The sequence below is a fragment of the Pterocles gutturalis genome, unplaced genomic scaffold (assembly GCF_000699245.1).
Source record: "Pterocles gutturalis isolate BGI_N339 unplaced genomic scaffold, ASM69924v1 scaffold11053, whole genome shotgun sequence".
In the NCBI taxonomy this organism is placed as follows: Eukaryota; Metazoa; Chordata; class Aves; order Pterocliformes; family Pteroclidae; genus Pterocles; species Pterocles gutturalis.
The window spans coordinates 90,852-107,420 of record NW_010125668.1 but is presented as its reverse complement, the minus strand read 5'-3'; the positions used below and the strand labels follow the sequence as shown (position 1 = coordinate 107,420).

The window sequence follows — 16,569 nt, the reverse complement described above, 5'->3', positions numbered from 1 at the left end:
CCCCCTATCTTGCTCCTCGTAGTGCCGCCGCTGCTCCCGCTCCTGCTGCTTCCGCAGCTCCTTCTCTCGCCTCTGCTGCTGTGGTGACAGAAGGCACAGGTCAGCACCCTTACTCCTCTCCCCGGAACCTCAAAGTCCTTTTTCTCATTATTTTCAGGGACCCACCTTGCCTAGCAACCTTCAACTCTCCTGCCTGCCCGAGGAGGTCTGTTTGGGGTGGCAGAGGGGCTTGTCGATCCCACCCCATCCTCCTGAGCTTGCACCAGCGCCCGGCACCAGCTATGGAGAACCCATCGCATCCTCCTGGCCAGCACTGGACCATACTGGCAACCTCATTTCTTCTCCCACATGCAGGTGAAGCCACATGGGCAGTGCATGGTCCCCGCTTACCAGCTTGCCCAACCAGTGGGGTCACCAGGCTCTGGATGCCCGGGGCAGGGGGGCTCACCCCCAGAGCTGCACAAGCCCATTGCTTATGGGGAACTTGTTTTTCAGCCCCAAACCCACCCATGAGGATGAGGGAGGGTGCTGAAGGAGCTCCTGCCTACTGAGAGGGGAATGCGTCCCTCTTGAGTTTGCTGAGACCAGAAGCTAACACAGAGGACCCCAAATCCACGGGTTTTTCCTTTTTGAAACACAAAAGGAGCAAGGCGGGGGCGGGGGGGGGGCTCCCCTCGCTCTCCTCAGGCCACCCCTGCCCTCTGCACCCTGGCTTGCTCCGCTCTGTAGCATCTTTGCAACCCAGGGCACTTTGGGGTGACGATGACCTACAGCCTGCTGTGAGCCACCTAGGGTGCCACCCACAGCCCCCACCCCCCTGCTTTTAACCCAGCGTAACTCCTCCAGACACCTGAACCACCCTCCGCTCCCGTCCTGGGGAGCAGCAGCTCGCAGGCAGCAAACTGCTGCAATGCTCTGCCAGGCAGCAGAGGGGCTGGGGGCTGCTCTACACCGCAGGCCCCCAGTGCAGCCGGCACATCGGCAGAGGGCACTCAAATGCCAATATTGGCTACCAGGGCTCTGCAGCCTGCCGAAAATCCATCATGCACTGGGTGCAGCAACCCTGCGTGTAGCGCTAACGGGAACCCACTGAAGCATAAACCTGGTCCTTTCTCCTCTCTTTTTTTTTTTTTTCTTCTTGCCATTGCCGATACACAGCAGCAGAGCTGACTGCAGTGGCGAGGCAGGGATCGGAGGGGCTGGCAACACCGTTATTTTTGTTATGTTTGCAAATCACATGGAGGGCTGGAGCCGACAGCTGACTACGGCGGCTCTGCCCAAGGAGCTGGCTGAGCTATCTGGAGACAAAGATGCACCCACTTTAACCTGCTGCTCTGCACTAAACCTGCACTGTATATACCCATGGATTTGATACCTATGTCTATCTATAAATACCTATCTCTATAGATATCTTCTATAGAGATATCTATCCCTATTATAGATATCTATCTATAGAGATCATACAGATATTGTAGATCTATCTCTATAATAGATATCGAATACAATGGATCCATCTCTAACATATGTATTTATAATAGATATCTAATAGATGTACTCTATTAGATATCTATTACAGTTATTATAATTCTACTATATATCTGTTTTATATTCTACTCTATATTCCATGATATATCTCTAGATATCTCTCTGTATACCTAGAGACAGATATCTATAAATATCGTTATTGACAGATACCTATAAAGACAGATATCTCTATAGATAGATATTTTATCAAACATTTAAAGACACTCCTGTGTTTCAACAGCCTGTCTCATCCCCAGGTAACACCCACAGCCACCCTGCACAGGGACGCTGATGATTTCCTCCAGCTCAACGTTTTAGCTGCAGCACAGCTTTAGTGCCACCTATAGCCATATTTATCAGTGCTGTTCCGCTCGCCTCGGGGAAGGAACATCGCATCCAACCTGAAATAACCTGCCAGCTCCAGCCTCCGGCGTGTCCCACGCCAGGCGCACTCACTCGCGCTGCCCACGTAACCAGGGATCCATGTGTTACTCCACGTGTACGCCTGTCCCCGCTGAGCGCAACGTGAACACAAGGCTGTTTGTAGTTTTTTTGAACTCTATACTAGAAATTGCAGAGGATACAGCACTGGGATGCAGGTAACACACGGGATTTCTTGGCTTTGCCAGCGCTCCATAACCTCCTTAGATGAGAGCTGGTGGTGATGCTCACCGTGCACTCAGGAGCACGGATCTTTTGACTAACGGGTTGAATACACATTACCCTGAGCTTCCAATCACCATGTGCATCACTCTGGGTTTGGGGTGGGGTTTAATTTTTTTTTTTTTTGGTTAAAATAGCACACTGCTGAATAGAGCACATAATGCTTGTGTAGGCTGGGCTTGGCTGGCAGGAGGCAAGGCCCTGAATGCCACAGCTATTTCTTAAATAAAAATCACCCAATCGGTCTTCATTGTCAATCCAGCAGGAGAACAAAGCCAAACCCCCCCAAAGGAAGGAGACAAAAGTGTTTTTCCCCGGGAGGGAGCAGCACACCACCATCCTTCCAGGGGGCTGCATGACCAACAGCCTATTTCCACACCGAAAAGCCTATTTAACTCCAGGAACTGGGAACTGAGCCCCCCAGGCACAGTTTTCTTTCACAGCCATGGCTGATGCTCTTCGGGATATCTAAAGGGCCTCTGCACCCTGCTGCAGCTGGGCTCTTTGGGTTGAGGTTATGAGGGGGATGAAATATCTACATTTATCGAGGCTTCCCTCCAGCTCCAGAGTGTTTTTGTCAGGTCAGCTTATAAGCAAGTCATTTGTCACGGTCGCATTACGAGCACCTTCAGCTAAACACTGCACTGCCGTCTCAGCAGAGCGGGGCTGAATCGGCAGCGACACAGCGGCTCTGCTGCCCTCCCCTCATGGCCCCAGTGCAGCAGCTGGCAAACATCTGGAGAGGACCTGGCACTGCAAGAGGGAGAAGCCTCCAGCGATGTCCCCATCTCCCACGCCAGTGCCAAGCATTGCCAGGATGATGGGGATCCTGTTTAAAGCAGGGATTAAGATCAGAGAGATACATTTTGCATGTGCAAAATCCATGTAGAAAGGGAAAAAAAAAGGGGGGGATCCAAAGATCTTTCTTTATTTGCCTCTTTTTCTCTCTGTTTTCTGCTCTCCCACTGCAAATGCACACTTCCCACGTTTCTCCAAGCCTGAAATTACTGTGTGTATTTACACTATCCAGATCTATTATTCATGCAAGGCAAGAGCGCCAATTAATTAGGACTGCATTTATATAACTCTGCAGGTAAAGCTAGATGTAGCCGCTTGTAAGCCAGAATGGGATCTTATTTGGGCTGCACTAGAAATGACAGGTTTTAAATATTGATGAGGGAAGACACACGAAGACAAAACCTCTGGTGGGAAGGACCTCAGCAGCCTGGCATGAAACAAGGATTTCAAAGGAGCAAACTCACTTTGCCACATCAGACGTATTCAGGACTACGAGCGATCGGCGAGCTGGAGCTGCCCCGTGACCCCCGCGAGCTCGGAGAGGCACCGACACTTGGAAGAGGCGGCTCTTGGAAACCTTGTCTGCTGCTCCCAAACCTGAGCATGACCCAGGAAAGAAGTGGAAGGGGAATCCCAAGTGACAAATGAAAATAAATATTCTAGGTGGTTGCTTTGTTGTGACAAGCTCATTTATCTGAGCCACCGGTGAAAGAGTGACTGTGGCTGGAACATCATCCATCCTGACACACCAAGCATGGGAGCACGGAGAGGTATTTCCCACTGGTAGAGAAACTGGGTCAGAACTTCCCACCACGGGAAATGAGGACCTGATATGCTCTGAACCATTGCAGGAGCTTTTAGTCGGGACCATCATGAAGGGATGCTCCATGCAGGAAAAGGCTCATGCTTCAGAAACTGAGTTCTCCATGCTTTCTAACCAAACAAGAACTAGAGAAACGTAAGGCTCAGCACACTCCTGTGCTACGGGGGCTGCTATAATGTAGCTCTCCTTGGAAATGGGTACAGAGCTGCTGCCAGGACCACGGCAGTGCCCCCATGTACCACATTACTGCGAGGAGGCTGGCACCTTAATGAAAATGTTCCTGCAAGCTATGTGACACCTGCACGTGCAGAAGAAAATCACCACTTTAGCTAGCCTAAGTTTATCCATAATTAATTGCCAGAAATTTTTTGCATTGCTTTAGGAGAGCTTCCAGTAGATGGTCTTTTGCTGGTTAACACAGAAAGGAGCTGCAGCAATTTTTTATCCCCTGAACATCCAGCTCTAAACTGCACTGAACGAAACCTCGCAGGCAAACAGGAAGATGCTTAGCTTTGCCTTGTACATTCCCTGTAAAGATCTGACATTCTTTTTATACCTAGAAAGGAAAAAAACCCCACAACTTGGAAGAAAAATGAGGTTATGTAAAGTCCTCCCTGACTACATCTGCCCACTGCTGCCAAGGGGTCAGCCCAGAGATTTGTCTGTCTCGCAGTATCCCCAACGCTCCTGACCAAGAGATATGTTATTGCTGTAGATTAGCTGGAGTTTTGGTGGTTAAACTGGTGCAGGAAGGCTCATTCTGTGCCAGCAACAAAACGGTGGGCTTATTAGGGAACTATATATATCTAATATATGTATATACAGGGAAAAATCAAAATATATTCAAGCCTATTCACCCTCCTGCATTACACAAATATTTTCCTTCACGCTATTTGATCTATTGATATTTAATTCTCTAATTTGGGGGTTTTTTTGCAGTTAATTCTGGTGCACATTTTGAATTCACAAGACCAACTTTCTGCATGAGGAAAATAAAGCTGCAACTCTACTCCCATGAAGGTCCCAGTTTGAAAGCTAGCTTGGGCATTTTTACTTCCACCACAACTAAAGACAGCTGCGAATTTAAATCTCTCCAGCTGCCTGAAAGAAGATTCAGCCTCAAAGAAGGAAACTGGTCAGCTGTTGAAAAAGAAGCCCCAAGTGTCCAACAGATGCAAGGAGGCACGCTAAGGATGGCAGCAGGTCTCGAGGGCAGCATGAAGTGCATCAAGAGACTGTCAGCAGACTTCTTCACTTATTTTTTTTTAATATATGCATTTGATGCTATTGGTGGAGCAACATTATGAGACAGTGGATTTCCCTAAAAAGGCCCTAAAATCAGAGGTACCTTGTGAGAGAGGTTCAGCAATGCTGGTTTGAGGAACATCAAGATGATAGAAAAAATGGGATTCCTTCATTATGAGCTCTACTGGACGAGAAAAAATGTGATTCCTTCATTATGAGCTCTACTGGACGAGACAACAGAAATGGTGGGAACTCTATCCCTGGCAGCACTTCAAAACAAGAAAAAACACAAGAAAATCTACTGAAGGTCTGCACTGACAGTGGAATGGACCAGTTATCCTACTGACTGCCTTTCTCCAGCTCTTTTGCTGTGCATCTCCAATACAAACGAACTCCAGGCATTTTTGAGCGTGGCATCCTCCTAAGTCCATCCTTTTGGTGCTGTGCTGGGATCCAGCTGATGTGCTCAATGAGCCCAGTCACCTTCATGGCGTTTTATTATGAGTCAGAGTTTTGTCTATAAACACAGTAATACGCCTGGCAGTACTAAACAGGCCGACTTAGGAGCCCCAAAAGCCACCACCTCCAAGTGTTTATTTGTCCCAGATGCTCTATGGGGTTTTAAAGGTCAAGTTTATTTTGAAAATACAGTAATCTGAGCCCTCCACTGGTGTCTGCTGGTGCAGTGCTGGTATTGGAGGCACACCCCATCTTAGGCCACAAAGAAGCATGGAAGAAATGCTGTTCCCATTAACCAAAATAAATCAAGAGCCCAGAGGCAAGAACTGAAGTTAGCGCAAAGCTAGCAAGTAAGAAAAAGCAGAGAGGCCAAAAGGCAAGAGCCTGGCTGCTGCTGAAGGGTTTGGGGCACTGCTGTGACGGTAGGAGAGCTGGAGCAGCACTGCTCTCTGCAGCAAAACTGCAGCAACAAGGATGGAGAGTGCTGGGTGCCTCCAGGCAGCGATATCAAACTCGTGGGCCAGCCACTGTTTGGTACCTCTGTCTGGCCATCAGATGCTTCCTGCCCCAAAATATATGGGAAGAACATAAAGACCAAATTATATCCACCACTGTCTGTCTGTGCTAGAAACAGTGGTGCAGCCTGGGGGTACAAACTCCTTCCCATGTCCCTGGGGCAGAGGCAGCATCTTCCCTCCCCAGGGTGGATGCTGAGACTCCTCCACGAGCAGGAAGCTCAAGGGGAGGATGCTTAAAGCTGCTTGTGTGGTTCCTCTATCCCAGTCCCTGTAGGAGCAACAAAACTTTCTGTTTGCTCATCTCTGCCTCTACTATTTTTCTAGTTTTTATTTTTCTAGCACCTCAGCTCTGTCTCTTCCTCACCACACAAACTGTGTCTAATAGAGAGGAGAGTTCACTCTGTGGCTGGAGATGCAGGTGAGGCTAAACCTGGCTAGACAGACCCAAGAAGATGGGCACCTGAGAAGATGCTGGGGCCATCACAGGTGCCAGTGGGCAGCTGCCCGCTCTGCCCTCACCCTGGCTGAGCCCATGGGGCTGATCACACCGGGGCAGGCAGAGGATGCCCCTTGGTTACAGTCCCACTGTCTTTCCCCACTTCTCTGACACGGCAGGGGCATAAAAATGCCTCTTCATCGGCTTTGTCCCAGCAGATCTCTCCCTTTCAATTTGGTCTGAAACTTGTAAGGCAGCTGGGAAGAAAGTAATGGATGAAGGGCCCAAGGGGGCTTGTTAGAGCCGCCAGAAACAGAGGCATTGATTTTAAATCCTGGCCATGGTGGCATTTGCTTTTAATGACACGGGGGAAAGGACGGGGGGACCGGCAGAGCTCGGGGGGCTGCGCACAGCCGAACCCCACAAGGCAGCAACTCCGTAGCTCAGGGCAGAGCTCACTGGCTTAGCAAGGAGATTAGTCCTCCATTCAAAACCTGCCTGGGAAGTGGCAGAGAGAGAGAACAATTTTCTTCTATGCGAAGAAAACGCATTAATACAGCAGCAAGCATTGTATTAATTACAGGATTGCAGCTAATCTGGTGTCTGCTTTTATTCTGCTGTTGTTCTGTCCTTGTACTGCTTGCACCAAGCAAACTGGGACAAAGGCAGAGCCAGGCTTCCATACAACAGTCCTCAGATCTACTAGGGCAGGGGATTTCGGGGTGCATCTAGCTGCAAACCCCATGCTCTCTCAAAGTACCTCGCCAGCTTTGGGAAGGGCGCAGGAAAAGCAGAGCCTGACCTACAATGTATTGAACACACGATGCTCCGTGCTCTGACAACACGACAGACCTACATAGTTACCAGACTGAAAAAATGCTTTGCCTGGGATTTGCCTGTGTTGGTTTTTGCCCCGGAGGGGCTCTGAGGACCACCTCGAAGAGGGACCATACAATCACCAGCATCATCACCACCATCAGCTGCCTGAAATTCCTTCCTGTCTGTGCCCCAGGGAGAGTCAGGTTAACATAACAGACATTCTGTCTTGTGCAAATTAAGGGGGTGGCTGCTCTAGCAGTCCATTTACTGTAAGTCCTTTTTTCAGATGTATTGGTGACCTCTGTGTAAAGCTAATTTAATTACCCTTAATGTATGAACCCTTCAATCAGACACTTGGGATGAGTTCAGTGAGAGGCAATGGGTGTCTCTGTGCAAAACCCCATTAAAAAAGCCAAGAGCAGGGGAAAAGCCCCCTTATTTTTTGGTGGACTTCTGCAATCCAAGAACCAGGAGCTAAACCAAAAGTGAGCACTTCCCACAGGGTACGCAGCCTGGCTGTGAAGCTCAGGGACACCCAAAGTCACCCGGTCAAATCCTGCAGCTGGATTTTAAATGGGGTGGATAATTTCATGACCGATCGCATTTGTAGCTGGTATGTTAAGACAAGGGTAATGAAATCTTATGCTTCGGGGCACATATGGATCATTGCACAAGTCAGGCAGGCATCTGCCCCTCCCCTGCAAGAGAAATTATAATTGGCAGGGACTGAAAGGACTGAATTTGAAATTAGGGATTAAAGGGGACACAAGTGGCACATGGATCTGGGGAAAGGGCAAATGGAGCTTTTCAGCTTCTTCTCAACTATAACAGTCCACAGCAGCAAATAACGATAATGAACTTGACATATGCCTGGACCAGTAAGAGTTTTGCCAACCTCAACTGAATAAAGCTATCACCCCAATAATGGGCTAACTCTGTTCAGTAGTTCCAGGCATCATTTTAAGTTTGGTATTTCAAGGGTTTATTTATAGCAAACCAGCTCTATTACCTTCACAAAAACTAGCAACACTTCTGGTGAGGAGAGCAGCTGGAGGCTGGCATGCAAAAAGCATGAGTGGGGGTTTGTTCCAGTGTAAGGAAACATTTGGGGTTACCGACTAGAGAGGTTAGGACATGATCTTAAACCAGGCTGAGAACAGTCACTTGGGACCTGCTAGCAGAAACGCTGCTGTTCTGCTCAAACCCAGCCTTTGCCAACCCATTGCTGGGCTCTGGCCAGTTACCTCCTCCAGCCTTCGCCTCTGCTCCTTCTGCTCCTCGATCCGCTTCTGCCGCTCGGCCAGCAACTGCCGCTTGTGCTCCTCGTTCTCCCGCTGCTGCTGCTCCAGCTGCTGCCGGCGCAACGCCTCCGACCGCTCCTTGTTCGCCAGCTGCAGCCTCAAGAAATCCCGTCTCAGCGTTGATTCCCCGGGAAGGTTTAGGATGGAGCTGCATAGGAGAGAAATGTCAGAAAAGATTCCCCTCCCCGCATCCTTAAACCTCTTGCCAGGGGAAGTTATGCGTGATTTTCTGCCGTGGCTCCTCTCCTCTTCATCCCGACAGCATCCCAATACCCGACAGAGCTTGCGCATCAGCGGATGAAGGGATGGGGGGACCACAACTGTCGGGGCAGGGGAGCAGACCCTCTGTCCACATCTCACCAGTAATTTATTTGCTAAAGGTTTCCTTTACATTAAGTTTCTAACCAAAGCCTCTTGTGCTGCAGTGGCACACACTATATTTAGCTGTTCGCAAAGCACATTTAGCATGAATCATTACCAGCTATTAAAATACTACATTATCTCAGTGAAATAATGGAATAACCTGGTACTAATTACAATGGCTCTGAAAAATGTCACCAAAGAAAGTTTCAGCCCTACTGTGCTTCCAGAAGCACCGGGGAGCTTTCACGGTGAAAAGTAACATGGAAACAGGGAGTTACACTTGGATGTAACCAAACACATTTTAAAGAGTGTTCTTTAATTTCACCTCACATTTTTTGCACGTCTGAATACCCACACTCCCGTGACAGCACCACACCGCGCTGCACGTCCCACAGGCGATGGGGTAGCTGTGTCTTCTTCGCCAGCTGTCGGCCGAGGTGACCTGTCGCATCAGTTTACACCCACACCCCATCTAGCAGAGGGAACACACTCTGTTCTGCCAGGGAACGGGACTGAGTGCTCAAACTGCCCTTCTTCCATCTCTAGTTCATACGAGCCTATAATCCAAGCCAATTTTATACAGAATTAATGAGATGCAAGGGCAGAAATGAAATGCTGATTCTTACCTGGGCTCTCCAGAGTCATTCAAGCCAATTTTATACAGAATTAATGAGATGTAAGGGCAGAAATGAAGTGCTGATTCTTACCTGGGCTCTCCGGAGTCATTTTCCTCCTCCTCCTCCTCACTTCCACTGTACTCATACTCTGTCTCATCTAGGAACAGAATTGCTCATCAGTGCCCTTTGCTGGACTCATTTGTTTTTACAGTGGTTGAAAACCCCAGAGCTCTGAAGGCAGAACAGACAATTCTCTTTTTCTTGCCCGACAAAGAATAAACAGCATTATTTCTTTCCATTTTCTGTTTTTACGAGGGGCTGCAAGGCCAGGGAAGCATGGGTGGTCTCCCTGGCACCTTGCACGCCCGTGCCGGCCGGGAAGAGGTCTGCAGTCGCGGCCAGAGCACCGTGGGCAGCACCAACACAGCAGGCAACAGCCCCAACAACTGAAGACACTTGATGTAAAGATGGGGGCTGTCCATAAAATAAGAATTTATCCCCATATGACACCAAGTGACCCCCTTCTTCAGGAGGGTTTTTCAAAGGGAGGTGCACCACAAGCTATCAAAGCCACAGGCACTGGAAGGTGGGATTGAACGACGGCTCTGAAGGCACCAACTCCTCTCTCTCCGAGCATGTGCTCTTCCTCAGCAAATCCATGTATTTTCCAGGCAATGAAGACATCTACATAAAAGCCCAACTGCAATGTTGTGCTACATACTGTGATTTCTACTGGGATACCATTTTTATCGGATGCAGGGAATAACAGTAAAAGAAAGGCTTGCATTTATCCAATTACTCTCCATCTCTAGGGTCCAACCTTCATTTGCCAAGACTAAACACATTTAATACTTCACTGGGATCCCCTTTTATTGTTTTGATTGTAGTGAAATCTACTAAGAGGGGCTGGAAGGTACGCATGAAAAATTAATACTGCTACCAATAAGAAGAGAAAGAGCAACATATTAATTTGCTGGATTCTACAAATGAGCTTTCAAATTAAAATTTGCTTCACAAGCAGCTGAATAACAAGTTTCTTCAGCTATCTCATCTTCTTTTCAGAAGACTTTTATAGGGCCTGGAGAGTTCACTGAAAACATTCAATGTAATAGGTTATTCCTAGTCAACAGAATTGCTCTGGGGCAAGGGTCTTATCTAGATGTTCGTTTGCACAACTCTGCTCACTGCTGGTGCAGCATGAATGTCATGTAGATGAACAGACTTGGCATGAAATACGTGAGCTGGGAAAAATTCAGCTTAGCAGCTTCTCCCTCCCACACGCCAGTACGTATGTATGCAGACGTAAATTTTATACACACATTTTAATGAATCAATGCTTAAGTGTTCCATGAGGAAATTACCACCTGGACAAAAGAGACACCATTTTTTTCATCAGGGAAAAGAAGATTAAAAAACACTGCTTAGCTCTAATGACAATCACCTGAGGCTTCGCCTGAACACCAACTGCTTTGTTACAGATATTTATTTTTCCTTCAACAACTGAGAGGAACCCAGTCAAACAAAATAATCGGATCTCAAAGCCATAAGAAGTGTGATCACATAGAAGGACCACACCTATTTAACTCAACCAGTTTGCAAACAAACTTAACCATCTGAATAAGAGAGACTGGTGCTGAGACCATGAGCAACCCAGTCCTCCCTGCCTTCCTCCTTCTGCCCATATGTTTCACCCCCACAGGTGCGCCTGGGTCTGCCCTAGGGATCTCTAAGCACACGGCAGAGGTCAAGGCTTGCCCAGAGCCCTGCTTCTACACTTACCTTTCTCGCCTCTCTTCTTCTTAGTCCTGTCGATGTGGTCCTTGAGCTGGATACGGACCTGCCTTTCATTGGGCTGGTCTCGGATGAAGGGGTGCTTCATCAGCTGCTCCGTGGTCGGTCTCTGGCTGTGGTTCTTCACTAGGCAGCTCTCAATGAAGGACTGAAACTTTTTAGACCTGGCCAGGGACAGAAAAAAAAGGTAAAGAAAAAACAGGTAACTACACTGATTCTTGTCTTAGAAAGTGAGAAACCTGTGGGTATTTGAGTTGGCTGCTACAAAGTTCTTGCTCAGATGCAGCCTTCCAAGAGGATTCCCATGACTTCTCTGTTGAGACTTGGCATCGTCTCAAAGCAGTGCCATCCCATATGCCCTCTATCACTTTCTTGTCTCCTTCTCTTCCCGTTGATGCTCCTATTTATGCCCTGCTGGTGCAACTACAAGAAACCACCATTCTGCTGACTCTGGAGAAAACTGGGAACAATCAGTATGACCAGGGAATCACCAAAGCCAGATGTCATCAATGGCAACCAAGAAAATGCAAGAAGTGCTCATCCTCCATTCCCTCTGACCTGTGAAACTGTGGGTAGAAATGAGAGACACCACATACAGTTATAAATGCAATTCCTTAATGGACGGTTTCTCGTATTTTGTGGCCCTGGGCGGTGTTTCAAGAGATGTAATTTTCTGAAGATGAGTAGGACAAGCTAGGCTGATGGGTTTTTCTAGATGTAACCACCCAACATTACACAGCTTGTTAAAGCTCAGAAAACCTCTGGGTGATGCTCACTGCCTCCAGCCCTTCCCTGCTCTCACAGGGAGACCCAGCAGCATCACTGACCCACCAGGTCCTGGGCGCCACCGTGCCCCAGTTCCCCCAATCATGGACCCAAGTGAATGGGACACGCTCTTTGGGAAGCACGGCTCGAGCAGAGATGGGATTGTGACTGCAGGTGACAGAGCCCAACCTCTCCTCACAGCCTATCTGCAAACAGTTAAATACAATCTCAGCTAAAACAATTTCAGCCAAATCTTTAATAAACAAATTTCTCTTAGTCTCAAGCGTTGCATATCAAAATTTTTTCCTGGAACTAATTTCACCACATTATAAACCCAAGAGAACAGGGATTTACAAGTAAGAAAGATGTTGACAGGCCACTATATTCTATGTTGCTTTAGCAAATACGAAAATGAGTGAAAATTAATGTCAGAAGCCAACAGATACTACAGAATTGCATTAGAAATAAAACAATAAGCTTTCAGGGATTTTACTTTTAAGCTGTCAGACTAAAAGTGATTTATCTTTTAAGTGCTAATCCATACAAATTGAGATGCAAAAATAAAATATGCTACTGGATCCAATTAAATCCTCCCTCCATCTTTACTAACAAGCAAATCTTCCTTCCCCACCTTGCCTCAAGAAACCTCATGTCTCAGTGTATTCCAGAAGGGAGAATCCACACGATGCGCCAAAAAAATCTGCTTCTAAAATATGATTCTCCCCTGTTGGTGTGAAGCTGGAGACTCCAGTCCTGGATACACGGTTCAGAGCACCCACAAATACAGTCAAGGTGAAGTAGCTAAAAAGTTATTCTCCAGTAAGTGATGGGTTTGTCCACCTCTTGGGGATGGGGGTTCCAGTGCCCTGTGACGCTCTAACACATCTTTGCATCCTTGAGCTGGCTGAGCAGCTTGGGCAGGGACCAGATCACGCCTCTGGTTTTCCTGAAATCTTCCTCCTCTGCAAACCTGTCCAGGGGCACAGTTCAGCCCTCCCCACAGCTAGAGCAGAGGACAAGGGCTTTCTCTCTGGCTCTGATCCAGGGGGACACCATCATACATCTTATTCCCTCCCCGGGCGCAGGTCAGCCCATCTTCATGAACCACGTGCTCCTCCAGCTCCTGGGTTTTGCAGAGCTTAAATCAATGTTTGCAAAGTCTTTGCAGCTGCTTGGGTGGAAAGTGGTATCGCAGTGCAAATATCACCTCATTAACAAAGAGGTTTTGTCATCTCTTGCAAGGCAGGGCTAGGGAGTGTTTATGGGAACGACATCCCTATGGTTCAAATTCATTTTATCTGCAAAACGCAGGAAGAAGAAAATAAAGCTTTGTTGCTGGCTCACTTTAATTGGGAAAGAAAATGATACCACAGGCTCTTTAATTTCATAGGAACACAGCACTATCTCAAAAGTGAGTTCAAGGATTTAGTAAGCAACAAAATGACTTTCCTCTCTGGGATGTTTGACTTGGGGCAGCTCCCGTGCCTGCTTTCCCTCTCAGCTTTCCCTGACTTACCCTCAAAGGTCTGGGTCACTTTGCTATTTCACATAAGGAAAAAGATGGTCTGCCCACTTGATGTACTTTCACGTCCCACTGCACACAGAAGTAAGGATGAACTCAGGGTTCAAGTTGAACCTTTCCTCATTTTGATTTTCTCTTGTGATCTGTGCTTGTGAAAACCACTGGGTGCCAGAGAGCCACCGTGAAAGCCTGGTCAAACGGCTCCAGACTTCTTGGGTCAGGCTTGTCAAGCTCCAGGACCCATTCTGGCCTGGCTCAAAACCTCCAGCTGAGAAATGAGCCAAGGACAGCCAGTTTGCCTGGTGTCCCACTGAAAATACTGAAAAAAATTACTCTTAAGGAACTGGTGGAGTTGTACTGTCTTGAAGCATCATCTGGTTCCTCTGGAGTTTCCCACTGCGATGAAAGCTTGGCAGATGGGTATGGGTTTGAGCTGCCCGGGGTACACGTGTGCCAGCCCTGCAGGGTCCCTGCTTGCTTGTGGAGGGTAGCAGAGGCCAGGTGAGCACTACTCTCCCCTGGGAGGGGTTCAAATCTGGGGTTTCACTAAACTACGACTTCCAAAGCAATCCCTTTCTCAAAGGACCAAGGATCCCGTCCTGGGGAGCGCATCCCTGGTCAGACCAGCCGACCCCAGGCAGATGCCACCACGGTCACCACCATGAGACACGCACAACTGGAACAGCCACCGCCACGCGAGGGGAAGGCGGTGCCGAGCAGCACCCCAGCTTGCACAAAGCACGTCCCAGTATCTCAGAGCAAGGACTGAAATATAACTTTCACTCCAGCTCAGCTTTTACCTTAAGGAGATGGGGAGATGTTCTGCTCAAAACCTGCTTTTCTCAGTTCCCATCTGCCTGAAGGCTGAGGAAGCCTTTGCTGAATAAACAGCACTTCTGTATGAAAAATAAACTCTAAGGTCTTACAATTCATCTTGTGCTGTAGCGGTGAGGATAATGAAGTAGGAGACTGGTGATCTGGCAGAAAACAAGCATATAAACTGTTTTCTCAGCTGACTAATGGTACCCTCAAAAGGTTGTGCAAGGAGAGCGAGCATCTTTGACACTCTCTGCAGAGGCAGACAGGAAAGGTCCCTCTCCTCCTGGTTAGGTACCGCAGCAGCTGATGATGGGCTGACAAAATTAAGATGCCTCTTGTCAAAGCTAGGGTGAGTTTTTAGGAGGTTGGTCCTAAAACCTCAACACATCTGATGCAGAGGACTCCAAGCCTCTCTCGTTCCTCTCCCACCACCAAAATACCTGCTGCTTTGGTACAAAGTGTTTTCAATATCTAGCAACTACTCTTTTTTTTTTTTGTGTGCGCCTTCCACAAGACAATAAGCATCATTTCAAGGAATAAGAGTCATAGAATCATAGAATCATTAAGGTTGGAAAAGACCTCAAGGATCATCAAGTCCATCCATCAACCCACCACCGCCCAACCCCCTAAACCACGTCCCTAAGCACCACATCTACACGTTTCTTGGACACCTCCACGGAGGGTTACTCCACCACTTTCCTGGGCAGCCTGTTCCAATGTCTGATCACTCTTTCAGTGAAGAAATTTTTTTCTAATATCCAGCCTAAACCTCCCCTGGTGCAACTTGAGGCCTCTTGTCCTATCACTTGTTACTTTAGAGAAGAGGCCGTGAGTTCAGCCTGTCTAGGACCAAGGGGCAGCGATGTCTCACTAGATCTCTCCTGACCAAACCACTGCCAAAGCTGGGGCAGGCAAACAGCACGAACCAAAGATGAGTGTTTTTAAGGACTCCAGCTCCACCGGTACAGAACATACAGTAACAAAACAACATCTGTTGGGCTTCAGGAATATTCTTCCTACAAGTTTTTATTGGCATGCCCTGTTTTTTGGTTTTTTTTCAAAACAGTGATGTATTTTTTCCTCCAAAATTTTAAAATAAAGCTCAGACTAAGTACAAATCTCCGCATTCCTGGGCCTTCAAGATAAACTATCCTTTTTTTGGCATGGATACATGTTTCCACTTGAAAACGGAACCTGACTGCAAAGAAACAGGAACCAAGCCAAGTGTCATCTGGCTTCAGGCTTCATGAACTGCCTTGGAAAAGCCGACGCCGTGCTGTGAAATGGCAGCATCAGAGTGCACTCCCCTCTCTGCCCACCTAGGAAGCCCTCCATCTCACGGTGTACGACTCCTTCCAACCAAGCTGCCTCTCCGTAAGCGATCAAGACCCAAACCTGCACTCACCAGAGTGATGCTGGAGACCACCACTGACCCCAAAGCTATATAAATCCCCAGCATGCTCGGGCTGCAGAAATAAGTTGCTCTGGAGACACTTTTACAGCCGTTGAAGATTGAGAAAGAGACTTACCATTTTTTTGATTTCAACCTTGGGGCTGGGTTGCGGGGGATGAGGAAGAGGGCTCTCATAGGATGCATGTCACAGAGAGCTGCAAAGTGCAAGAAGAGGCATTAAATACGGCGCAGCCTCTTGCAAACCCCCCGGGGCTTCCTAAAGAGTCTACACACCTACACACCCAACTGGGAAGACCCAAGTTTCCTCTGAAGCTATAAGACCTGCAGGGCAGGAGGATTTGCAGTGACAATCCCCTGCAGACCCTGGCCCTGGAGCTCAGGTGGGAGCTGATGTCCCCAGCCAAGCAGCACGCGTGTCCCCAGCACTGCCAGACTCAGCGGCAGGGGCCAGCTGGGGACACCTGCATGTCCCCAGCACCTTGCCAGGTGCTGACAGCAATGGGTCTGGAGCACGGTACAGCTGCACCACGTGCCACCACACTCTGCTTTATTTACTTGCATTTACCAGCATGCAAGGACGGTCCCAGGATAACGCAGAAAAACCACGGCAGTGACCATGCAGATGCACCGGCTGAACCCAGTGTGCCACTATCTGCGTCATCATGGAGGTCAGCAAAACAGCAGTGCTGAGG

The 16,569-nt window shown here is 48.2% G+C and overlaps 1 protein-coding gene across 1 annotated transcript in view; it reads right to left on the bottom strand.

Annotated features, from left to right (window-relative positions):
- Nucleotides 1-16,569, bottom strand: part of LOC104465562 (TRAF2 and NCK-interacting protein kinase-like) — a gene marked incomplete at its 3' end in the record, with an annotated part of 108,273 nt that overhangs the window by 19,555 nt on the left and 72,149 nt on the right. The window contains 6 exon segments of the mRNA XM_010078659.1: nt 1; nt 4-78; nt 8,530-8,734; nt 9,657-9,723; nt 11,346-11,521; nt 15,993-16,071. The exon segment at nt 1 is cut by the window's left edge and continues 59 nt beyond it. Coding sequence (XP_010076961.1) covers nt 1; nt 4-78; nt 8,530-8,734; nt 9,657-9,723; nt 11,346-11,521; nt 15,993-16,071 — 603 coding nt within the window.